At 42.2% G+C, this 27,007-nt stretch overlaps 1 protein-coding gene across 3 annotated transcripts; it reads left to right on the top strand.

The window, feature by feature from the left end:
• On the top strand, nucleotides 1–26,734 carry LOC309702321 (uncharacterized protein). 3 transcript variants are annotated; one of them, XM_082526986.1, is made up of 6 exons: nucleotides 2–403; nucleotides 14,974–15,111; nucleotides 15,340–15,406; nucleotides 20,950–21,055; nucleotides 24,676–25,272; nucleotides 25,598–26,734. In XM_082526986.1, exons 4-6 carry the CDS (start codon nucleotides 21,038–21,040, stop codon nucleotides 26,288–26,290), a joined length of 1,308 nt encoding a protein of 435 aa, XP_082383112.1. In that variant the 5' UTR covers nucleotides 2–403; nucleotides 14,974–15,111; nucleotides 15,340–15,406; nucleotides 20,950–21,037; the 3' UTR covers nucleotides 26,291–26,734. The 3 variants fall into 3 exon arrangements, 1 of the variants encoding a protein (XP_082383112.1); XR_014275431.1 differs by lacking the exons at nucleotides 20,950–21,055; nucleotides 24,676–25,272; nucleotides 25,598–26,734 and adding an exon at nucleotides 20,603–20,890 and having other exon boundaries at nucleotides 1–403; nucleotides 15,226–15,406; XR_014275430.1 differs by lacking the exons at nucleotides 15,340–15,406; nucleotides 20,950–21,055; nucleotides 25,598–26,734 and having other exon boundaries at nucleotides 18–403; nucleotides 24,676–24,762.
• Nucleotides 26,735–27,007: the final 273 nt, after the last annotated feature.

Here is a 27,007-nt window from a genome sequence, read left to right as displayed (position 1 = left end):
TAAAACACCATATTTCTGCCGTTTTATAAGGATATGAATTGTACATACAATCAATTTCAGACTCAACCAACAAAAAGCCTCTCAGAACAATATTTATATGTTGATTTTTTTCGCCTACTCATATCATCATTTTTTTACTCCTGGTTCTGTATGTTCATGTTCTGTTCTTTTGTAAACTTCATCTGTTTGTATGTTGTATACTCATTGTGTTTCAATAAAGTTCGATTTAAAAAGAGGTACGTTCTAAACGAAGCTTCAGACGTCACTGATCACGTGACTCTGGCCAAACGAATCAAGCCTCGACACGGTGCTTCTGAAGCAGCGCGTTGATCTTTCTGACACACGCACCGGAGCGTCAGCTTCAAGCGGACCATCACTACGTCTCACATCTAAAGGTGTCAAGGTAACTTTGAACTGAGTTCAGTCAATCTGGAGTTTTTCCAAGTTTTCTGTTGCTCTCTGTGAGAGAAGAGCGTTAAAGGCGGGGCTCTCCAGAGTCCAGCAAAACAGGAAACCACAGCTGGGTGTGTGTAAGTGTGCAAACCAATAGAATGCATCGTGGTGGGGGGGGGGGGCATCACGGGCAAGAAAAAAATAAAATAATCGGTCGTACCCATGCTTCCCCGACGTCATGCCAGCGCATATTGGGAAATTCGTAGGCACCGATCGGTTTTCTATCAGCCATTTGCTGGGAGTAAGGGCGCCCTCCGTTTGCGAGGTGCGCCTGCTGCTGGCGGCACAGGGAGGAGAGGGCGGGGCGGCGGGGAGTCTCTGGCTGGCTGGAGCGGCATCTAATAACCAACTCGCAAAACAAAATAAAAACAACAAACAGATATTATGATACAGATTTATAATCTGCACCCATGTTTTTTCTACATTCTATAAAGTGAGCGCGAGAGCCCTCGGTGCGCCTGCGCGCTGCTGAAGTCAAAGTAAACTTTATTGTCATCTCCGCTACAGACAGTCCAGCATATAGAGACGAGACGACGAGGCTGCAGTTACAGCGGTGCAAGTAAACAAACAATAAATATAAGAAGAGTAAGAAAATAAATCTACACTTTAGGACTCGGGGTAAAGGATCAATAACAATTTAAATTTATAATTTACAGTTTGATGATTTAAAGTCTCACACAACCCGTCAAAAGGGGCGGGGCCGGCTGCTTCCAAGTAGAGCACATTTCATTTATAATGATGTAAATCCAAGCCCATCATGGATTCACGATCTGAATCCTGGGTTGTGTGAAATCCCAGAAATCAACCTTAGACAAAGTGAATCTGTGAACTAAGGTGTAGGTCTGTTAGGCAGGGCCGTGCAGAGAGGTTTAAAGGGGCGGGTGCTCAAAGTTAAAAAGGGGCACATTGAACCAGGCTGAATAACAACAACACACTTTCATCAAGAATCTAATATGGGCAACAAGGCAAAGCAAACGTAGCCGATGCTTTACCTGATGGGTACAATGTTGCTGTTGAGGGGTTGCTGTGGATAGTGCTGGAGGGCAGGCAGGGCTGGACTGGGACAAAAAATCGGCCCGGGCATTTTGACTGGAGCCCACCAAAAATGTGACGTCATTCATGGATAAAACCGCAAAGGATTCTGGGAACTTTTGGCAAGCGGTACTAGTGCATACAGGCTTTCAATTGAACTCAGTTACACAGCGATAAAAAGAAACACAAAAAATGGCAAGAAGCTGCTGTATTATTAACTGCAATAGCCGGTGTTGTGCCAAAAAGTGATTGTCTGCCAAAAACTGATTTCCGGTATTTGCAAAGAAACTGATTGCTCGTATTTAAATTGCTATAAGTAACTTGTTGGGCTATAATATGTGAAACATATGTCAAATGCATCCCTCATGGATGACACAAAGTCATACTGAGCTACAAACAACATTAGTGTAACAAGGTAGAAGCCGCAATCAGTCTTTGGCAGTGACTTTTATATAACCTTTATTTATGCCGTAAAAAAAATCTAATTAACATTAAAAATGTATTTTTTAAGAAGTAGTTGGACAGCAGAAATGGCTCAAATATTACAATTATTTTTCCACTACTAAGTAATTACCGTTGAGCTCAAAGGTTATATTAATACACGGTTAACGAATGTGTATTTATGAAGACGATTTGTGAGACGAACAAAGGTAAACGTACCTTTGTTCGTACGATGGTCTTTCGGTGCATTTCAAGGTCCTGCACCCATCCGTCGGTAAACTGTACCTGGGCTTGTTGCAGTGAGCTGAAGTTACTAAACTTCATGAGTGTGTGCACTCACTCCAAGAACCGTATAATTATAAATCTGAGCGTGGTGAAAGTTGGGCAGCACGCTAACGTCTTTTGTCCCTCTGTGTGCTCGTAAGGGTCTGACCCTTTCACTCCTTTGATTTTTCCTCGTATCTTTTCTTTGTCTTTTCGTCGAGTCTGTCTTTGTACGGACCGGCATTGTTCTCCGTCGTTTTGTACATTCCTTTTTTGTGCGGCAAAGAAAAATCAAGAAGGTATTGGAACCGGAGAATGAACGTTTTGCGGTGCTGCAATTGCAAATGCTTGTATTTGATGCGGTACTTGGATTGTTTTGCCAGGAGTTCCCGGCATGCAATGCGCAAAGTCACGTGGTCTGTCAATCGCTATAGGAAAAACCATAAAGCCTTTGCACGAAAACAACTGCTTTGATGTACACTGCCTTGTTGGTATATATGTATCAATCTGATAAAGTTAAACCTACACCATTCTCCCTATTCGGGATTTTAAACAGTACATAGCGGAAACAAAAAGACTGCTTGGTAGAGTTAACCTCCTGAACTATCTACAGCACATGGTAGAAACCTGAAATTAAGACCAAGAACACTAGAGGTGAGACATGATCATTAATTAATATTAAAATTAATAAATGACAGATTTAGGGATATTTTCATAAAGTATTTATTTACCAAAACAATAGAAAACAGCATGGTAGCACAATATATTTTGCTAACACAGCAACCTTTAAATATGAAAGGAGACAGAGAAAGAAAGGTGAGAAAGAAGAATAAGAATAACACTTAATTGAGTTTTTGATGGCATTTTACACACAGTACTAATACAGTATCTAGAAAATATGGGAAAATACTGGCATCATATACAGTACTTACTTCTGAAGAAATTATATGCGACCCTGAAAAACAGGACACAAGTGAAAGGACAAAGAACTGTGAATGGCAATTGATGGACTTGCTCAGATGATCACAGTACTGGCATCTTTATTCCAGAAAGGAATTAGAGAAATCATATACACTAGTACTTACGTTGATGAACTTAAAGAGTTGAATGGTCTCGAACCTCTTAAACAAACAATGTATGATCAGACCCTGACAAACAGGACAGAAAGGAATAAAGATTAGATGAATATTAAAATCTATAAAGGACAGATTATGATTGAATTGTATCACCAAAGACTATTCACTCATCAATAAAAGGTCACCCACAACACTTCCACAGCAGCAACACTGAACATATCTTAAGACATGGAAACCTTTATGAAGTGAAAGGACAGACAGTGAAGGTTGAGAAAGAATTGTACTTAATAGATTTTTTCAGACGATGACAGTACTGGTATGCTTACTCTAGAAAAATGGTTGAATCATATTCCATATAGTACTTACTTAAAATGAACACACTTCAGTCCTCCTAAAATGACTGACAGCATCTGAAATGAAACAATGACAGATTAAGACTGTAAGAATATATGTTTATAAATGCCTAATACTCCAATCTCATATTTATTCTGTCTATTAAGATGGACAAATTCTAAGCATTTACCAATCACTTGACTTGTTTGAAGTGAAGGTAGATACTAAACGTATTCATTTAGGCAATAACAATAAAGCTGAATCTAATATTAACAATAGATAATTAGGAATGTTTTGCTCATTTTTATTTCACCTCACCAGGTTACAAAAGGAGCTTTCTCAGCAGGTCACTCTTCTCAGCTACCCTGTCAATGACCATGTCAGAGTCCAATGACATGAGAATGTCCTTTTCAGTGGCCATCAGCATAAACATCTCCAGCTTGTTTGCAGACAGGCTGCTTCGGAGTCTACTTTTAATGAACTTGAGTGTAGAGCAGGGGTGCTCACACTTTTTCCGCATGTGAGCTACTTATAAAATGACCAAGTCAAAATGATCTACCCACTACAAAAATCCAAAACATATACTTATTTATAAATATATTGAGGATTCTTTATCTACAATGTATATACATGCATAACCGCAATATCCAATATTTCACAACACAATTAACAATGTAAATTTTTTGTCATTACCTGAGTTTACTCTGATGACTTGCACTGAATTGAATCAGCCAGGGATGCATAGTCCGGACAGTAGCTGCTGACGGCCAGCCTCAAACACACTTCCAAATGTTCATCAGTCATGGTGGAACGGTACTTGGACTTAATGATGACTCACATAAATAAGTGGAGCCGAATAATGCAGTCAAAGAGGCAGCACATTTCCTCATGTTGGGGTACTTTACTTCTGTGAGTAAGTTCCAGAACTGTCCATGATCTCTGGACTTCAGCTCAATGTCGGCTTGTAGTGTCAAAATCTCATCTTCCACTCCAGAAGAGTTCAGGTGAAATAGTTTTGCAATTTTTGATGCGAGTGAATCGACATCAGCATCTTCCCGAAAAGGATAGCACATGAAGGTAGCGACTGGCTCGAGCAAAGAAAAGTCTTGAAAGCGTTTGTCAAACTCTGACAGACAATTGTCAATCTGCTCTGTGTAGCGTGCACTGTCAAGTTGCAAACAGGCCATCCCTTGCATCTCCAGCTCTGACGCCAGGTTTTGAAAGTTTATCAAATCATGGCGCTGCAGCTTTAAAGAGAGATGTTGTATCTTTCGTTTGAAAGCATTAACTGAGCTGATCATGTTGATCACTGTTTTGTCTTTTCCTTGCAGCTGTAGATTAAGGTCATTCAACATGTTTGTCAGATCGGTTAAAAATGCCAAGTCTAACAGCCACTGACCGTCATTAAGTTGCATGTATTCTGCTTGTCCAGCTACACGGAAAAACTCCTTAATCTCCGGACAGAGCTCTCGAAATCTTTGCAGGAATTTCCCTCGACTAAGCCACCTCACGTCAGTGTGTAGCAACAACTCAGAGTGGTCGCAGTCAGCCTTCTCCAGATGTGCACGAAATAACCGTCTTTGAAGAGATCTGGCGCGAATAGAACAGGCGATCTTCGTTGCAACATTCATGATCTCCTTCATGTTGAGCATTTTAGCGCATAACGCTTGTTGGTGGATTATGCAATGGTAATTTAGGAAATCCGGGAAAGCATCGTCCTGCCTGCACTTGGCAATAAATCCATTCAAGCGGCCAACCATTGCGGGTGCTCCATCTGTGGTAATAGACACCAATTTGTACACTGGGAGCTGGGTTTTCTCGATAAAGTTTTTGAACGACTGAAATATGTCCTCTCCTCGCGTCTGTTCTTTCATGGGCAGGACTGTTAATAGCTCTTCTTTTGCAGTGATATCAGTAAACACCATACGAATGAAAATGCACACCTGGGCTGTGTCACTCACGTCCGTAGATTCGTCCAACTGCAGTGAGAAACACTGGCAATCTCCGATGTCCTTCCAAAGTTGCTGGGTTAAATCCTCCGCCATGGCTTCACAGCGCCGTGTAACTGTACTTCTTGACAGCTGGAGAGCTTTGATCGAAGATGTTATTTCTGCCTTATTTTTAAAGTCTCGGAACAATGAGTCAGCTGCTTCAACGAATGCCTCTTTTACCATCTCTCCATCTTGAAAAGACTTCTTGTTTTTAACGATGATGTGACTCACCCGGAACGATGCTTCGGTGGCGGCTTTCGCTTTTGAAGTTTGTTGTGTGAAAAATGACTGCTGTCCGGACAACTGGGATTTTAGTTCCTTCACCTTTTTCTTTCTTAGCTCGCTTTTCGGCGGGAATGTAGTGTCGTATTTTCCGTGAACAGTTCGAAAATGCCGCTCCACATTTCCCTTCTTTGGCATTGCGATGGCAGCCTGGCAGATGAGGCAAACGCACTTCGAAAATGACATCGTGAAAAAAAAGTCCTCCTCCCATTCCGTATGAAAGTGATACGTTTTTGTCTTCTTACTTGGTCCAGCTCCCTCACTCATTTTTAACCCTTTCTTAGGTTTAAGAGAAAAAACCGAGAGCTAAAAATTGGAGTTAGCTGCTGGCTAGCTTGTCAGTTTTACTACACTTCGCGCCGCTGTTTGCGCATGCGCAGTGACCTAAGCGTCAGAAAAAATCCGATGTCATCTGACTGGCTTCCCTGTATCAATCAAGTGACGGGATGGATGATAGGCTGGCATCTATTTTTTTAATGCCATGCGATCTACCAATACTACCTTTGCGATCGACTGGTCGATCGCGATCGACGTATTGAGCACCCCTGGTGTAGAGAACGTTCTTTCACAGGCAACCTGAGTGAGGGAGAGGGTCAGCAGGTACTTGTATGCCAGCCCAAGGAGACGATAGGCATCAGACAGCATGTTGAACCGCCTGAGTATTTGATAGCAGCACAGTGGGCAATTTTTGCAAGAACCACAGCTTTCGGTCACAATTTCACTTTCTTCGTCCCATTCTTCAGATCTGTCCTTTGCTGTTCTGGTCGTGTACTCATCTACATGTGATGTCTTAAGCCTTTCCCACTGTTCAGCAAAACGTTTCAGTTCTGACTGAAGGTTATTAACTGTAGCCCTGCTGTCAAATTTAAGTAGACAGGCGCTGAGGTTCTGAAATGCATTACTTGGAAGAGAAACTGTTCTGACCTGGCTAAACTTCCTGGGGTCCAACCATGCCAAATCGGCAAGAAGAGGGCCATGTATGACAAATCGTCTGTGGATTGCTTCAATAACTGTGTCCAGGATGATGTTGTGCACTTTCACCTCATATGATTTCTCAGCATTGATTTGCAACTCATCTTCAGGCATCTCTCCGGCCATGCCTTTTCTCTTTTTGGCTCTCTTTTTAGGTAGTTCAGCCTCCACTTCCATGTCTGTGTTGATCTCCCTCTCCTCTAGTTTTTGATTTGTCTGTTTCACAAATGTGTCTGCAGCTGTCTTCACAGTTGGAAAGTCCCTGGCAATACTTTTGAGGCCATCTTGTGTGGCAGTCACCATATGATGGGCAGAGAGAATGTCCATCCCCTTTGACTGGAGGTACTTTGACAGAGGAGTTGTTGCTCAAACACTCTAAGAAATATCTGTGCTGTTAACACAGTTTCATGCTTCAAGAGACACTCTTTAAAGCCTCGTGCTTTGGCACGAACAGCTGGCTTTTCTTTTTCCCTCTTTTCAATGGCTTCCATCGTCAGCACTACATCAACGAAGAGGCCATCATCTGGTTTTCCAAAATGTCCAAAGATTTTCTGGAGGGCATCATGCTTGGCCCACCACCGTGTCTCACCTATTGGACTGAGGCATCTGTGTCTTGTGTTTTCGGTTTGTTTCTCCCACAGATTAAGCCTGTGATAGGACTCCTTGATGAACACAGCTATGTCATTAAGTAAATTAAAGAGTGATCCACTTTCAATGACACTTTGTGTTGTGTCAGCAATCACAAGATTAAGTATGTGTGCATAGCACCGCACATGAGTTGGAGACTGGGCAGTCATAAGTGCTGAAAAGCCTTTGTACTGGCCCTGCATATTTGAAGCACCATCTGTTGCATTCCCAGTGCACATGGCCTTGTCTAGATTCAGATGCTCTAAAACTCCGGAAAGCAAGTTTACAAAGTACTGCCCCGTGGATGCTTCGCACCTCACTATGGAGACAAGCCTCTCCTGCACAGACTCAGTAACATACCTGATGATTACTGAACACTGATCATAACCTGTGATGTCTTGGGTTGTGTCTAGCTGAACAGAAAACATCCCAGCTTTCTGGACATCACTGGCGATGCTCTCTTGAAGGAGATGGCCAAGTGCATCAATCACTGAGTTGACAGTTGTTTTGGAGAGTAGGGTGATGAGAGATCCTCTACCTCTTGATCCACTGGTCTGATGCAACTTCTTGCTTTTTTCAATGCAGTCATTCAAATGTTCTCCAAGGCACATATCATACTTGCCTAATAACACAATCAGTTCCAGAAAGTTACCATGATCGATGGTGTTATCACCTAAAGTGTATGCAGCCTCATTCTCCACATGCCTATAGCTGAGTCCCCTCTTCCCAAGTACTTTGATCACATCCACTATACGCTCTAAAACTTGCCGTCTCTTTTTCACTTGTGCTCTGTGAGCTGACAACTGACTGCCAGCAAACAAGCTCCTGATGTTGCCTTTTGAGCACCTTAAGAAAAAAGCTTCAGCACAGGTCTGGTGTGTATTGCTCTTTTCATGCTCCTCTGTGCGCAGATGTATATGTCGCCAGTCACTCATGTCTGTTATAAATGTGCTGGTGTCAGTCAGCCTTGCAAATGCCAGACACACAAAGCAGAACAATAAATGGCGTTCTTTGCAATAAGTAAGCCACTTCCTGTTGGTGCCATCTTTACAGCTGAACACCCTCATCACAACTGCACTGCTACTGTTCTGCTGTGGGTGGTAATCTAAGAAGGCCTGTAATATGGCAGGTTCAGGGCGAGCAAAGTCATCGATGCCCTGGCTCTCTCTCTCCTGCTCTTCCATCTCTCTCTCTTGCTCCATCTCTCTCTCCTGCTCTTCCATCTCTCTCTCTTGCTCTTCTCTCTCTCCTGCTCTTCCATCTCTCTCTCTTGCTCCATCTCTCTCTCCTGCTCTTCCATCTCTCTCTCTTGCTCTTCCATCTCTCTCTCTTGCTCTTCCATCTCTCTCTCTTGCTCTTCCATCTCTCTCTCTTGCTCTTCCATCTCTCTCTCCTGCTTTTCCATCTCTCTCTCTTGCTCTTCCATCTCTCTCTCTCCTGCTCTTCCATCTCTCTCTCTTGCTCTTCCATCTCTCTCTCTCTTGCTCTTCCATCTCTCTCTCTCTTGCTCTTCCATCTCTCTCCCCTGTTTTTCCATCTCTCTCTCTCTTGCTCTTCCATCTCTCTCTCTCTTGCTCCATCTCTCTCTCTTGCTCTTCCATCTCTCTCTCCTGTTTTTCCATCTCTCTCTCTTGCTCTTCCATCTCTCTCTCTCTTGCTCTTCCATCTCTCTCTCCTGTTTTTCCATCTCTCTCTCTTGCTCTTCCATCTCTCTCTCTCTTGCTCTTCCATCTCTCTCTCCTGTTTTTCCATCTCTCTCTCTTGCTCTTCCATCTCTCTCTCTCTTGCTCCATCTCTCTCTCTTGCTCTTCCATCTCTCTCTCTTGCTCTTCCATCTCTCTCTCTCTCCTGCTCTTCCATCTCTCTCTTGCTCTTCCATCTCTCTCTCTCTTGCTCCATCTCTCTCTCTTGCTCTTCCATCTCTCTCTCTTGCTCTTCCATCTCTCTCTCTCTCTTGCTCTTCCATCTCTCTCTGTCTCCTGCTCTTCCATCTCTCTCTGTCTCTTGCTCTTCCATCTCTCTCTCTTGCTCTTCCATCTCTCTGCTGCTCTTCCATCTCTCTCTGTCTCCTGCTCTTCCATCTCTCTCTCTCTCTTGCTCTTCCATCTCTCTCTCTTGCTCTTCCATCTCTCTCTCTTGCTCTTCCATCTCTCTCTCTCTCTTGCTCTTCCATCTCTCTCTCTTGCTCTTCCATCTCTCTCTGCTGCTCTTCTGTCTCCTCTGTCACAGACTTCTCCACTTTTGATGATAAATCAGCTGGTGCAACATGTAAGGATTGGCACAATTTGTTAAGATTTTGAGAAGTTTGAGAAACTAACCTTAAGCATAAAATAAAATTTACTATCAGTAACTTCATAGCACCCGCCCAGCAGTATATAAACTCCGTCATGCTAGTTACGCTGTACGAGTTATTCTAAGCGACTGTATAAAGTCACCACAACGAAAACAAACTACAACTAAAATTAGTTTCTATCTGACACAGATAGACAGCAGGTCATAACTTCTTACCTGAAGTTCAGTTCCTCTGCCACTATGACCGGCGGCCGCCTCGGGTCTCTCCTCCTCCTGCCTCCCCTTTCCTTCATCCACCTGCTGGCCTCCACCACTTGCTGATCTTGCTAAATCTATGGAAGCTATGCCATAGCTACCACCAAACAATTCAGTAATTTTCACACATTTGGCAGCGTCTGCCTGAAGGGCTTGTTTCTTTTTGGCCCTAATTTTTTCGGCACCTCCTTTCCTTTTTTTGTTCTCCATTTTCTTTAGTTCGTCTATAAGATTGCTAAACATGGGGGAGGGTGCATCCGACCTCCTCAGCTGTAATTGGTCCAGCCCAGAGTCGATCATGACCAATTGGCCAATCCAACACCTTTCATTGTTTATACCCTTCCCAAAAAAAAAAACAAAACAAAAAAAAAAAACGGTCGGCCCATAAAAACAAAAAATCGCCAGCGGCCCACCGGGCAAGTGCCCGGTATGCCCGATGGCCAGTCCAGCTATGAGGGCAGGGCTGTGTTGGTCTGAGACTGTAGACATTAAAAAGTCCACAGGAGAGATGGTAGCTGATTAAACAAGTGTCATGAGATAATAACAAAATGCAAAGATTGGTGACAGCGCTTGGAACCATAAGGCAACAAAAAACTGTGAGAAATAATTTAGGCTCTGCCTGTGAATCACTCTTTGCTTCTCTTCTTCCTTCCATCCCATCATTTCATATATCACTCTGCACTTGCTGTCTATGTGAGAACAAGGCACAACTTGCTATTGCAATAAACTATAATCTAATTATCCACACCTAACAACTCTTACACTTAATCTATAATAAAATGATGACAGAAAAATGTTATAGCCCTGCCTTTAGTAGCCTCACACAGCTCCTGCTGTTTCCTCCTCATGTCCTTACCAGCCATGTCTGCACAATGTTATATCATGAGTAAATCCATCTAAATAAAACACACACATGCACGCACACACAGTGACATTTTAGACCTTCTTCAGAATACTGTATATACTATGGGCATCATGGTGCTGATCCAGAATCCTTACATTATTATTTATTACTAGAGCTACAATAATAAAGCAAAGAGGAGGGGGAAGTAATAAATATGAAATAATGTCATTATGATGATTCCATTTGTTTCACTATCCACTCTGTGCAGAGGCAAAGCTTATTACATGTTTAAACTGTAGAGATACAATCATTTTACTGCTGTAACATCCAACTTTTGTCTTATTTAAAATATAAATCTAATATAAACTGCTTCTTAATGTATGTTCTTTAAAATACAGCTTGTGTTTTTAATATATTATAATTATAATAATTATTATGTGGACATGCATATTAGATCATTTTTTAGTGAAATATAATCCCTCCAGAAAGGCAGGAAAAGCCCGGAAACTTGCTTTAAAACTAAATATGTTCCCTAAAACGGTGACAGAGCTACAGACCCATGACAGCCTTACACAGGTAGCCAGCAGCTGTGACCAGCACTACCTGTGCAGTTAATAAAAGCACAGGTAATGTTTGTCGCGCTGTTGCACACACAGCACGCTCGTTTGTTTCAGTTCGTCAGTTGCAACAAGACAGCTTACCAACGTGTACGTAATAAGCTAATACTCCTGGGTGCTACACACTACAGTGTGCGCTGTACACCTACTTACTGGTTTTGTCGCATCAGTCTGTGTCTCTGAGTTAACTTGTGTTTCTCCTACAGCTCCGGACCGCAACAAATGCGCGTGCTCTTTGTGAGCTCGTTCCCGGCTCGTAACCAGCGCGTTCTGCCGTCAAGGGCGATCATTGGTTAAATGTGATCATGTGACTGATGCAAGCCAGATCCTTTTATTTAGCAAAACTGTGATTAATAGTTAAATATTATTGTTGAGGGGCACAGACAGGACTCCGCACACACACACACACGCGCACACACACACACACACACACACACATTAAAAAAATAATAATAATAATTTAAAAAAAAAAAAGTTGCCTCAACAAAAGGGCACCTTGGGCACCATCAGGAAAGGGGCGGGTGCTCAAGCCCCTCTAGCCCCCCCCCCTCTGTACGTTCCTGCTGTTAGGTTAATTGTGCTGATCCTCGGGTTGGGGGATTTATGTTTGTACTGGAGTGCAAAATTCAAACCAATGGAAGATGGACAACAAAAGTTCAAAGCCATCAGGTGCTCAGGTTAGAAAAAAGAGAAAAGATGCAGGTAAGCAGACGTGTGATTGGATAATGGCAGGTCATCCTGAACCAATCAGACTAAACTCCAAACAATACATTATGTTACAGATTTTAATATTAATTAGTCATTGTTACTTGTTGATTTGTCCTTTTCTCATTGTGTGACGAATTATGACGACTGTTTGGTAGCTGTTATTGTCTCTCTCTCTCTCTTCATGTGTGTTTCTCTGGTGAAACAATAGTTTTGTGTTAATGTTAGGGCTGCACCATTTTGCATAAAATGAGAATCACGATTTTTTGGCTTAGAATTGAGATCATGATTCTCTCATAACAACAAATAAACATAAAAACAACAAATGTCTCACGTTTTGTTGTTGCAGCAAAATGTTGTCCTGCTTGAAATTCCGTCTCCACCGTTGCTCGACGCTGCGTGTACAGAGCAGGTAGTGCAACAATAGAAAAATAGTTGCGGGACGGCACTGTGTAGCGTTTGTCTAGGGTGTTGATCGTTTTCCTAAATCCCTCGTTTTGCACAGTGTTGATGGGAGCCATATTGTAGGAGCCATATTGTCAATCCTCAAGGATTGATGTACGCACGATGTAGTTATAAAACAGGGTTTATTCTGGTCTTGGCAACCCGTGAGAACTGCTCACGGACAAAACAATAAAACAAAAACATCACATCAAAATGCGCTCTTGTACGTAGTGTCAATCAATCAAAAAAATCCTTAATTACAGAAAATAAACCATTTAAAATACACAAACCTTGTGAGCTGACATCCAGGAGGTGCTAAATAGAGCTTTATGGCCTTATTGCCTTATCTTCCATCTTCTTCGTCAATTATTTTCACTCTTTAAACAATATTTTCTCCATGTGTGGAGCTAACTGTGAGTTGCAGCATGCAGACACCATGTGTGCTAGCAAAAGAAAAGTGGCTGGGTGGAGACCCAAACAGCAAAGCTGTACCCTACACAGTTCACCACCAGAGGGTGCAAAGGAACAAAATCCAGACATACAGCTTAACAAATATCAAATGCAACAAACATCAAATGCAAAAGACCGTTACACTCCCACCAATCACTTGTGATTAAAAAGAATAAAGTATTGCCTATGAACTAATGAACGGCTTTTGAATGAACTATCGTGAATTATCCTTTAAGCAGAGTGCGGTGGAGAATCGTCTTCCGCTTCCATCAGAATGACTGTCTTCTGAATGGGTCTTTCCAGGTGCACAGGTTTGGAGTTACGTTTTCCTGCTCTATCCAGGGTTGGATCACTCAGCAGCAATTTCACCTTCCTCACTTTTCCATCCTTTCCAGGATACACTTCAATGATCCTTGCCAACTTCCACTGGTTGCGTGGAGTTATCTCATCCTTCAGGAGGACAACATCATTGATCTTAGCATTTCTGTGCTCTTTGGTCCACTTCTGTCTTCCTTGAAGATTTAACAAATACTCCTTTTTCCACCTTGTCCAGAAAGTGTTGGCAAGTAGTTGAACACGACGCCACCTCTTACGGAGATAAAGATCTTCTTTCACAAACCTTCCTGGAGGTGGAGAGATGATTGTGGACTTCATGGTTAGTATGTGATTCGGTGTCAAAGGTTCTGGGTTTGATGGATCACATAGTTGGTCAGTAGTCAATGGTCTGCTATTAATCACTGCCATGACTTCATACAGGAATGTCCTCAGAGAGGAGCTGTCGAGTTGTTTGGCTGATTGTTCCAGAATGGACATGAGAACACTTCTTATGGTGCGAATTTGTCTTTCCCAGACACAACCCATATGACTAGATGCTGGGGTGTACATGAGAAACTCACAGTCCAGTTTCCCTAGCTTGGCTTGATCCATTTCCTTAAATGCTCCAATAAACTCATTTCTAGTGCCGACAAAATTCGTGCCTTGATCACATCTTATCTGACGAACTGTACCTCTGATGGCCATGAATGCACGTAATGAGTTGATGAGGGAATCTGTAGAGAGATCGTCAAGCATTTCAAGATGCACTGCTCTGGAGCACATGCAAGTGATTAGCAAGCCATAACGCTTTAGCTCCTTGCGGCCTTCTTTGACATAAAAAGGACCAAAGCAGTCCATCCCACAGTAGGTGAATGGCGGTGTGGTCTCCATCCGATCCTCTGGGAGGTCTGCCATCTTCTGCTGCTCTGTGCGCCTTCTGAACCTTCTGCATTTTACACATTTATAGATGTAAGATGACACGATCTTGCTGCATCCAAGAATCCAGAATCCGTTAGCTCGAAGTTTGAGCAAAGGCTGTTTCTTGAACCATCTTTATGATTGTTAACTCTGCTTCCTTTCTCTCTTGTTACACTACTGATGTCGTGTGATCTACTCTTGTGATCCTTTGCTTCTTTCACATAGCGCTTGAGTCTAGCAACTGCCTTAATCATCCTCGACCAGTCGGAAAACTTGTGTAAGCGATCTAACAGTGACCTTTGTTCCTCCCCTTGTATCTTGTGGACTTGAACCTTCTTAACCTCCGGGTCACTGGTTGATAACTCTCCCACCTTAATTTCCCCACTGGGTATGATCTTCTGCCAAAGGAGGTCTGGGCCTTTGAACCAGTTTGATGCTACAAGTTGTTCTGCTGTGAGACCTCTTGAGGCGTGGTCTGCCGGATTATCTTCGGAAGTTACATACCTCCATTGGGTTGAATCTGTGCTTTGTTTGATGCGTTCCACTCGGTTTGCAACAAACACATGAAATCTTCTGGCTTCATTGCTGACATATCCGAGTACCACCTTCGAGTCAGTCCAATACCTTTCTTCTGAAATTTCCATTTCCAATTCCTTTTTCAGCATGTCACCAGTGCGCACAGCAACAACGGCCGCCGACAACTCAAGCCGAGGTATAGTTGTGACTTTGGTTGGTGGAACTCTTGATCTTCCCATCACCAATGAGCAGTGGACTTCACCAGTTGTGCTTACTGCTCTGAGGTGATTGCACATTCCATATCCAGATGCACTTGCATCAGAAAAATGATGAAGTTCGTAGTGCTGTGCCTTGAAGGTCGAAGGAATGTAGCATCTGTGAACTTTTACGTCTGCAAGGTTTCCCAGGTCACGCAACCAATACTCCCACTGAGGTCGAAGTCTGTCAGGTAAGTTATCATCCTGGCTGAGTTTATCTCGACACATTTGTTGCAAAATCTGCTTTCCCAGCAGAATGAAAGGTGACACAAACCCAAGTGGATCGAACACAGAGGCGACTGTGGCCAATACTCCTCTTCTGGTGAGTGGTTTGTCCTTAACAACTACTCTGAACTGAAATTGATCTGATGCCACACACCATTGTACGCCAAGTGCTCTTTCCATGTGTACTTCACCGAGTGCCATATCTAGCTCTTTGGGAGCTGCAGCGCATTCTTCTTTCGGAAGCGAAGCTAGAACTTTGGTGCTGTTTGAGATGAACTTGTGCATCCAAAGTTTGCCCATGCTGCAGAGTTTGCGTGCTTCATTAACCAGCTGTATTGCCTGATCTTCAGTGTCAACACTTGCTAGTCCGTCATCAACATAGAAGTTGGTTTTGATGAACTTGATGGTTTCTTCATTAAAACTTCCTTCCCCTTCAGCTGCAAGATGCTTGAGGCCATAGTTGGCACAACCTGGAGAAGATGCTGCTCCAAATAGGTGTACCTTCATCCTGTAGACAGTGAATGGAGTTTCAAGGTCACCGTTCTCCCACCACAAGAACCGTAGGTAATCTTGGTCACAAGCATGCACATGGAATTGGTGGAACATGCGTTCGATGTCACACATGAAAGCCACTGGGCCTCTTCGGAAGCGACACAAGACTCCGAGCAAGGTGTTTGTTAGCTCTGGACCAGTGAGGAGATGGTCATTTAAGGAAGCGCCTTGGAACTTGGCAGAGGCATCAAAGACGACACGAATCTTTCCGGGTTTTTGTGGATGATACACACCATGATGTGGGATGTACCAAACTGGTGTCTTGTCAATGTCTTGCTCTGTGACCTTTTCAGCATCTCCATGGGCTAAGATGTCATTCATGAATTTCTTATAGTCCATGTAGTACTGCTTGTTACTCTTGAGCCTTTTTTCTAAACATTTGAGGTGATGAATAGCACATACCTTGTTGTTTGGCAGGTTCGGCCTTTCACTCTTAAATGGGAGTGGCATTTCAAAATGACCATCCTCCTTGTGCCTAATGCCGGCCTTCATCTTTGTTAAAAATTTGAGATCTTCTTGAGAGACCTTTGTGTCTTCTGGTGCTTTCTCAACAAAGTCAGACTTCAACATCTTTAGGACCTCTGTGGGAGAGATCATTTCCTTTATTTGAGTTCTGTAGACATAGTGAACCTTGTTGGTGAGATTTAAAGAGGGATTAATGTCAGGCACCACTTCCTTCACAATGACTTGGTGACTTATTCCGAAGGCGTCTCCATAATCGAGACATGGATTGCCATAACCCACAATACTCCATCCCAGATCAGTTCTTTGCACAAACGGCTGATTTTCCTTTCCAGACACAACCTCACAAGGAACAAGTGCTTGGGGGCAGTTGTACCCAATCAGCAGACCAACATCACAGCTTTGTAGTGGAGCGATCTCACTTGCAATGCAGTCAAGATGAGACCATGCCTTAGCTGTTGCAGGCGATGGAATGTGATCTCGGTTTGCGGGAATAAAGTCTCTGGCATACGTCACTGGTAGGGAAATGGTCTTATTTGAGTAGAACCCTCTGACTTGTAGACCTGAGAACTTGCGACAGGACACAACTGTGTTTCTTGAAGACATAGTAGTGAGCTTTAGCTGAGTCGATTCACCTTTGATATGCAGAGCTTGTGCCGTTTCTTCAAGAATAAAGGTCGTATCGCTCTGTGTATCAAGGAGCGCGTACACAAGAATTTCATGCGCTGGCTCACCTTTGGTTGACACCCATACTGGAATAATGGAAGATGTGTGAGTGTCGTCAACATTCTGTGTGACTCTGTTAGAAGTCGCTTCACTTGTTGTTGGTGTGACACTGTTGTCTTGTGAGACATCTGCGTCCGTTTGTCTTGTCCTGTCACTGTTCTTGTGTGGATTTCTCCTTGTTCTGTCTTCCTTCGTGCGATTGTCATGAAGACATGTTGGATGTCTTTTATTACATGTGTCACAGGTTTCTCTCCCTTCGCAATCCTTGGAGCGATGACCAGAGTTCAGACAGCCAAAACATAACTTCTTGTCTTGAACAAACTTTAGTCTCTCAACAATGCTCTCATTTATGAACCTTCTACACTTAAGTAGGCTGTGACTCGACCTTTCACAGTACACACAACTAGCACTAACAGTCCTTTCATTTGAGTTAGTTGCTAGCACCTTTGCTCCATTGCCTCTGTTCCTTGTTGTTTTTGCCCCTTCAGTTTCACTTGGCTTCAGAGCAAAGAGAGATGTTATGGGATTACAGGCAATTTTGGCTTCCCGTGAGATGAAATCTACGAATTGGCTGAAGCTTGGAAAGGTGTGAGTCTCTTCTTGCACTTCTGTAACCTTTCTGTTCCACCTTGAAGTAAGCCAATCTGGAAGTTTTGCGAGCATTTTTTGGTTTTCATTGCAGTCATTGAGCACTTCAAGCCCCTTCATTTGCGACATGGCTGTCTTACAGCAGCAAAGGAAGTCAGCAAATGCTTGAAGTTCCATACTGCCTTTAGAGCTTATCTTAGGCCATGCGTCAAGTTTGTCTCTGAAGGCCTTTGCTACGAGGAAGGGATTTCCATACCTCTCTACGAGAACTGTCGATGCTGCATAGTATGCAGACTCTGTGCCAAGCGGGAAGTAGCCTTCTATTGCCTTCCTTGCAGGTCCACTTACATATTTCCTCAGATAATAAGTCTTCTCTTCAGTTGGTATATTTTTCCTGTCAATCAGAGTCTGAAAGGAAATTTTCCAATCATTATATCTGATAGGGTCGCCACTGAATATTGTTGGCTCTGGTACCGGAAGACGACTTGCATTAAGAGACACTGCAAATGCTTTGACCAGATCTTCTGTGTTCACCTCTTGGTGCGGTGTCACATTTCGTGGCGAGGAACACCGTTTCATATGCTGGTCATTGTTTTCAGACTTGACTTCATTTTTATCAGATCTGTGGTGAAGTAGGTTGTATATTTCTTCATCTGAACATTCACTTTGTTCATACACTCGCTGTCGAGCCTTTGCTGCATTCAGCTTTTTTACAGTCTCAAGTCGCTCTACTTCTCTGCGCTTAGCTTCTAGAGCCTTTTGTCTTTGTGCTATTTCTGCTTCTTGCCTTTCAATTTCCTTCATATGGATTTCTTGTTCAAGCAGAACTTGGAGAGCAGCCTCATTTGCTGCAACTTCAGCAGCTGCATCTTGTCTTTTAGCCTAGTGTCTAGAGGAAACCCTCGAATGAGAAGAGAGCTTAGTGTGGTGTGACTTAACACTCATCCTGTCTGAGGCTTCTAACTTAGGCATAGACTCAGTCTCCTTCCATTTTTCATCCCTTTGACTTTTCACATCTGAGGCTACGTATTTAGATGAAGACTCAGTGTCTTTCCAAAGTTCTTCATCTCTTTGAACCTCCGCATTACTTGGGCTTGGACACTTTCTTACAGATTCGATAATTGTCTTTGTTATGGCTTCACACGTATCCATCCTTCGTCTTGTGTCACTATCTGGAGATTCAATACGTCTCAAGTCATCATAGGCTGCATTCACATCCTTAGAAGCACTCAAAACCTTGGAAACATGTTCTTGTAGCAGATCCTTTGAGCATTGACCATCTATAGCTCCTTTGGCATTCTTAATGACAACCTTCCACTTCTCATAGCGCACACTGAAACGATGTGCAGCCTTCTTTATGTGCTCACCATACAGTTCTTTGCCCTTTTCCGTCAATGTACGGACTCGTTGGCTCTGTCGTGCTCTTTGTGAGGTAGTAGAAACATCATCAGCTGTGCCTTCAACTGCTTGTAGTTGCTCATCTGCAGAAAGTTGTTCCACATCACCCTTTTCACTGACTTCTGGATTAGCCTCAAACTCTGCCATTGTTGGAGGGGTTTGGGTTTTTTGTGTATCTTACTTAGCCTTAATGTAAAGGTGCAGCAGCTTAAATTTGATTTGTTAGTTGAGGAGCAAATGAATATTAATCTTCATTTACTGTTACAACTTTAAAGCACAGTAATTACTATTACTCCTTAAACATCACTTAACATGTATACTTAACTCACATTACATCTCTTCTCCAAGCCAGTAATACTGTTTCTTACAGCAACTGCTGAAGCCCACCATATGCACGATGCACAGGTTACTCATCACAACATTAACTTAACACTGTATGAATATCAGTCACTTGAACAGCAGAAATGTAAACAATGAGAAGGAAAGAAAAAAGAAGAAATATTTCAGTCCTTTGTTTATTTATAAAAGGAAACTTATCTTAATTAATTTTACAGTCCTTTTCCTTTTTATTTCTCTTTCTTGTGGTTAATTATATTGAGTCCTTTAACTGAGGCAACACTTATTTTCGGGGCACCTGAATTTCCTGCGGGGCTGCGTCCTTCATCTACCCGTGCAGAGCGGAGTTCTCACTGTAGCACCCTCAAGGATTGACGTACGCACGATGTAGTTATAAAACAGGGTTTATTCTGGTCTTGGCAACCCGTGAGAACTGCTCACGGACAAAACAATAAAACAAAAACATCACATCAAAATGCGCTCTTGTACATAGTGTCAATCAATCAAAAAAATCCTTAATTACAGAAAATAAACCATTTAAAATACACAAACCTCGTGAGCTGACATCCAGGAAGTGCTAAATAGAGCTTTATGGCCTTATTGCCTTATCTTCCATCTTCTTCGTCAATTATTTTCACTCTTTAAACAATATTTTCTCCATGTGTGGAGCTAACTGTGAGTTGCAGCATGCAGACACCATGTGCGCTAGCAAAAGAAAAGTTGCTGGGTGGAGACCCAAACAGCAAAGCTGTACCCTACACAGTTCACCACCAGAGGGCGCAAAGGAACAAAATCCAGACATACAGCTTAACAAATATCAAATGCAACAAACATCAAATGCAAAAGACCGTTACACATATCTTTGGTCAGGTGATAAGTGATAGCCTCCGTGATGTCTTTGTGCCTGCGGGAGTTCGACGTGTATAGGGAAGCGCTGTATAAGGTTCCCGTTATTGATGTTTGGGTGGTTGACCCGGACGGATTTTCTCCTGTCACTTTCTCGTCATCCCTGACGTGCTCTCCGTTGTTTTTTCCCTGCTAATTTTAGCATCACACGGCACAGCTTCTGTATCACGTGGTATAAGGCTCCGCCCTTGTCATTTGTTGAGTAGGAAGAGTGAGCGCTTGTTTTCATGCAGAGTACGTCCCGGATCAAAATGTGAAGTTTTACAAATCACCACTTCTTTAGTTAATATCATTTCAGTCTCAGACAATCTCGTTTCTCTTACAGAGGTTGAATGCACCTTCTGCGGATGGCGGTACCACACAGTGTGCGTGGACTTCCCCTGCACAGAAGGCAACTACAAATGCTGTGAATGCTAAATAAACAGAAACAAATGATCCCTGTTGTCTTTGCTTGATGATTGGTTTGAGTCTTGACAATCCACATTGCTGGCGTTGCATCTTTCAATGGCAGCAATGGCAGGTATCAGTGCTCAAAGCTTTTGTGTTTGTTTCCAACAAGTTGCCCACCTCGGGAAACAAAAATGTGTTCTTTTACTTGTCAGATGAACATATGAGACACTTTGACTCTTCAGTGCAGTGTGGAGCCTAACAAAGATCTGTTTTGTGTCCCAGCTGATCAGCAGGAGGAGGAGAGTCTGACGGAGCAGCAGAGGAACATTTTCAGCTACTTGGACTCAGCTCAGCCACTACAGAGGAAACAATGAGCTCAACACAGAAGGTGACAGACAGAGCAGGACCATGTGACCAAAGATATTTATCACCATATACATTTGAACATTTGCCATAACGATGTAGCTGACGATAGAATTGACACCAGACAAAATACTTTACAGCTGCACAACTTTATTAAAAACCCATCAATGTATTTTCACTGAAACAAGCAGCTGTTGTTTATGTGCATTAAAGTTATATAAAAATGTAACAGTGCAAATGCAAATTCCTCGCTGACAGTTTAACCAAAAGGCGTTTCCAGTGGAAACTGGCCGACACATCCTGAGCATAACCATGTATAATATCCACTAAACTTCAGAAGAGGTTATACAGTCGTGGCCAAAAGGTTTGAGAATTGCATAAATATTGGAACCTGGAGAAGTTGCTGCTTAAGTTTTTATAATAGCATTTTGCCTGCACTCCAGAATGTTATGAGGAGTGATCAGATGAACTGCATCGTCCTTCTTTGCCATGAAAACGAACTTAATCCCCAAAAAGCCTTACCACTGCATTTCATTGCTGTCATCAAAGGACCTGCTGAGACCATTTCAGTGATCGTCTTCTTAACTCAGGTGAGAATGTTGGCGAGCACGAGGCTGGAGATCATCATGGCTGTATCCCGATTCAGGTTCTGCAGCTTTAAAGTCCTCAAGGGCCGCGTACTCAAAGACCGCTAAGGCCGAAGTGCGAGGCTCGTAGGCTCGTGAAATGGGACGTCTAGCCTCCGTCGCGCTGCCCAGGTTGCCTAGCAACCATGATACTAACAGCTGGAAACGTTTCATACAGCTTTGTTTGACAGAAATGAAGGAGAACATATTTAGTTCATTTGTTTCTACATGAGCTCTGTGTGATTTGATGAGTATCTGAGGCTGAGACCACAGGACTGTGAAACATGATTGTTGGGCTTCATTTCTGTGCTGAACAGTCGTTTAAGATTAGCTGTAAATAACAATTAGCTGATGTTGTTCATGAGACTAAAGTCATCTCACTGTGGTAATGTAAATATGATATGGCCAATATTATAGTTATTATATTAATCACTTCACTCACAGACAAGTATCTGTGACAGTGTGTATACAGATGTGTCATATATAAGAGACAAATATTGTTCGTTTAATATGTTGGTACTAAATTTGGCTCAATGCTTACATATATGTGTAAAAAGCAAATGTAGGAGCTGTGATAACTGTGTCTGATAGAATGAAGAGTAGACTGATATATGAAATATTCCTTTATTGGGTGAGAAAATCAGACCATGTCATAACTGCTGTAAGTCACACAGAATAGATATCAGAGCCTTAAACAGGCTGACTTCTGCTAAATGGGTCAAACTGGGCAGAAAGTCTACAAACACATAACATCCTTATAGAATATGATGTAACACTATAGATCAACTTAGCTCAGAATATATAAAGCATATAAACAGTTACAGCAATGTGATGCAACAAACACAGCAGCTACTGATCCAAAATACTCAAAGCTTCATAGAACTGAAACCAACATTTATTTTAGCTCCATCCTGCTGCTGATACAGACTTTAGGTTTCTGAACATTAAACTTGTTGCTGCCTTTCATAGTGTGTAACTTGAAGGCCCTGAGTACTTTCTCCCACACTGGAAACACTGGGATGATCACATTATTTGAACATTACCTAATAAGACTGATTCAGCACAGACAGTTATGTTAAACTTTCCTAGCAGTCCTTCACAAACAGGGAACAGTCTGTCTATTCTCTCCATCTGTCAGCTGCTGCTGGCTCTTCCTCCTCCTCTTCCTCACACACTGCTGAGTTTGTCCTGGTGGATCATCAGGGCTGCAAAGCCTCACAGATGATGTGCAGCAGTGGCTCCCTCAGTCTGTCCTCACTCTGGACACTTGCAGTCGTCACACATGGAAATCAAATGTGTGATAAGCTGCAGGATTCAAACACAAGTGTAACTTATAAACACATGTTCATACTTTTATTCCACAATCAGAGAGAAAGAAACAGAGAGAGAGTGCAGGACAGACAGACAGGTGACAGTCTCAGGTGTACACACTGCTACACAACAGCACCAGAGAAGCAGGATTTAGTGTTTGTGTTATTACGAGAGTAAACAAGAAGAGTTCCAGATGGTGCAGTGGACACATGTGTGACTGCTGTGATTAAAGCATCTTTCTTTCAGCTTAACGAGTGAACCGTCAGCTCGTTCAAACACACGTTAAAGTGCGTTTGGCTCGACACCACCGAACAGAGGCAGCAATATAACACAGCTAACATTAACAGTGCAGTGAATCCTGCTTGTGCCGTGATGTTCAGGACTGCAAACCGAGCAGCATCACTGACTTTCAGCTTGTTGTGTTTGTGGATATATGACTGACTTTAATTATCCACAAAATCATCACATTCTCTGTCAGATTAAGGTCGACTATTGAACGGCGTATATTTTAAAGGCTTTAAAACCAAGTTAACGCTGAAAGTACAAACATCACTAATGTCACATAACTCTGCCGACAAGGCATAGCTATGGCTATGAAATGCTCTTTGTGTATCACTTCTTCATTATGAAAGATGTCATTAATGCACTAGTAATGTCTCATCTGGAGTATTGTTCAATCATTTGGTCAGCAGCTAATAAGACAGATCTTAACAGACTTCAGTTAGTCCAGAATAAGGCGTCCAGATTAGTGTGAAGATGTTCATACTATACTAATATTGATAAAATGCATAATAACCTTTCTTGGCTTCCTGTACAGGCTAAAATATTCTATGGCTTACTTGTAGTTCTAAAGAAAGCAATTCTGTTAAACACACCACATTTATTCTGCTCAGCTGCAGTATCCAGATGAAATACATCATCATATTACACAGTTTTCAACAAGCTGCAATTTAGTAAATGCTCGAGTTAAAAGTAACGTTTTGTAAAACTGTTACATTTAGAGCAACTTTTAAGTGGAATAAGTTGCCTTAAAAAATTAGAGAATTATTCAAAACTTCAATGAACACTTAAAAGCCGATTTACAGAGCTTTTAGTTGTTGTAAATATTGTAAGACACGATTTGTTTTTGAAATTTGTGTAATGTGCCTCAATGTTATTGATATTATTATTATTATTATTGATTGCTTATATTTGAACAATTGTGAAACCTCACTGTGGATGTAAGAGTGAAATTATGTGGATATCTTGAATCCACTTCATTGTGTAATATTTTATGTGAGTATTTGACGGAAGACGAGCAACATCTGTTGTGGAAGCAAACGGGGTTCCTTTAGAATAAACAAACATAGGATTTATTATCACTGAATAATTCTGTATAAATCTATACAAATTATAGAAATATGTAATAGGAAACAACAAAATAATCTAAATTATAAAATAATGTGTGTGTGTGTGTGTGTGTGTGTGTGTGTGTGTGTGTGTGTGTGTGTGCATGATTTTAGTGTTTGAACAGTCATGAATTATCTTTAACAGCAGGTTGGATGTAATGTGTTAGAACTACCAGCAGGTGGGGATAAGAGACCTTTAAGGTGTTTGGTGCCACGCTCCACCTTCAGGTTTAAAACTAGTGTTAATGGAGTTTGAAGGTTGAGTTTGTTCCACGACTGCATTTCACTCACTGCCTCTGTTTGTATCTCTGTCACTGCAGGACCAACATGGAGCCAGAAGTCAGCGCTCTCAGGAGGCCGACAAACCTCACAGAAGAAAGGGAGAGAAAAAACACACCTGTGACGAGTGTGGGAAGGGTTTTACTGTGAGGGCTAAACTAAAACGGCATCAGGTCATCCACACTGGAGAGAGACCGTTCAGCTGTGACTTGTGTGGAAAGTCTTTTTCCTTGAAGGGTTACCTAAAAAAACACCAACTCATCCACAGTGGAGTTAAAGCGTACAGCTGTGATCAGTGTGGCAGAGCTTTTACTCAAAGTAGCAGCTTACAGAGGCATCTAGTTACCCACTCTGGAATTAAGCCATACAGCTGTGACATCTGTGGAAAAACTTTCAGCCGGAGAGGGAACCGAAATATACACCTACGCATTCACACCAGACATGATGTGTACTGCTGTGAACAGTGTGGCAAAGAGTTTACAACAGACGCACAGTTACAACAACACATGTTTACCCACACTGAGGAGAGACCTTATCAATGTGACCTGTGTGAGAAGACTTTTAAATCTCCACGTTACCTGAGAGAACACCAACAGATCCACACCAGAAAGAGACTCTACAAGTGCAGCTACTGTGAGGTATGTATTTATATTGTTATCTTGTCATTTTAGCCTGACTGTTTGGAACAACTCTGCTCATTAAACTGTGTTAGCATGTTAGCAATTCTACTGCATGGAAAAGCAGCTCTGAGTGATTATTCAGATTTTCCTTTCAGTTATGATTTTAGTATTACTGTAGTATTATGGTGGTAGTATTGTAGTTATTGCAGCCCAGTAAACTGAGTGTGTTAACTGAAACAGTCAAATGTAGTTGGACGTCTGCAGAGATGCTCTTTATTTCAGGCGACGTTCAGGATACAAATGTTGAAGGACTGACTTACACTGTCTTTGTGTCTTTGTTTAGAAGCAGAGCGACACAGATGGATCCAGTTCTCAACCCTGTCATCACTGTGGTGGTGGGAAAGACTTTCATTGTGACCTCTGTGGAAAAACTTTCAGTCAGCAAAAGGCCCTAAAAGTACATCAACGTAGACACACTGGAGACAAACTGAAATACTGCAAAGAATGTGGGAGAAGCTTCACCACATCACATCGCTTAAAACGACATGAACTGATTCACAGTGGGGTTAAAAAGCACCTCTGTGATCAGTGTGGGTCATCCTTCACCACTGCAAGTCAGCTTAAATCACACAAACGAGTCCACACAGGAGAGAAACCACACAAGTGCAGACACTGTGAGAGAAGCTTCTCACATTCAGGTAATCGTAACATTCATGAACGTGGACACATGGAAGGAAACTACAGCTGTGACCAGTGTGACAAGAGCTTCAGGAATCTCAGTTCATACTCTGCACACAAACGATCCCACGTTACTAATAAACTGTTTCACTGTTACCAATGTGCCCAAACATTCACCTCATTGTCTGCTCTGTGCAAACATCAGCGCGATCACTCAGGGCTGAAATCACTCCCATCACTGGATCACAGTGAATCTGAAGACACAGAAAGATCCTCTGGTTTCTGTGTCAGACTCAAAAAGCTTGAGATCAGGCTCCACAGAGTTCAGATAGAATCATTTAAACTTGTGTTGAACTGAACTGGTTGCTGGGCTGAACTTCTACATAATACAGATCTACATGGGATCTTCTTTTCTGTTGTTTTACTGAGTCAGTTTTGTCCTTTTTTCTCTGTCCTGGTTTTGCTCGTCTGTAAATGATTGAAACTCAGTCAAATAGTTCATTGTTCTCCAGCAAAACGTTTTTTGGAAACTCATGTTTAACCTTTAAAACTCTGACATGTTTTAGCACACAAGGCTTCATCGGGGAGTTCACTCATGATTGGACCATGAGAACAAAGGATTTTAGTTCTTTCAAAGAGAGTCTTGGAGATGTTTGATGTTTCTGTTTTTCTGAAACCACCTGAAAGAAAAACTATTTTTCTTGCTTTATGTAGTGTGGAAGTTTTTAATGTTTCTTCATCTGTGATGTTCTTGAATGTGTTCACGTGAAGATGGTACAAATAAACTGTCCTTTCAGCTTTAGCTCCTAATTTATTCATTATTTATGGATGTAGCACAGCAGCCGTCTCTTGATTAACACATGGAGGGCTCGGGATCTGATGGTGTCGTCTCCCTAATTTGCCCACTCAGTAAATCTCACTCATGGCCAAGAAATTGAAATAAACCTTGTTTCCCTGCTGGATAGTGATCCACTGTAACTCTGCTCCTCCTTCCTGTTTAGGATTTCTGTGGCTGAAGTAAAATTCCCTCCATCCATCACTTATCCCAGCTAACCCAAAGTGAAATAAAGTTTTG

Source organism: Aulonocara stuartgranti (assembly GCF_965226115.1).
Source record: "Aulonocara stuartgranti genome assembly, chromosome: 3".
In the NCBI taxonomy this organism is placed as follows: domain Eukaryota; kingdom Metazoa; phylum Chordata; class Actinopteri; order Cichliformes; family Cichlidae; genus Aulonocara; species Aulonocara stuartgranti.
The sequence above is the reverse complement of the archived record's forward strand: the minus strand, read 5'-3'. Positions and strand labels throughout refer to the sequence as shown.

Bases quoted from the DNA above. Each gene is read 5' to 3' on its own strand.
- LOC309702321 (XM_082526986.1), top strand. The intron at 25,273-25,597 runs GTATGTATTTAT...GTCTTTGTTTAG, and splicing joins ACAAGTGCAGCTACTGTGAG to AAGCAGAGCGACACAGATGG.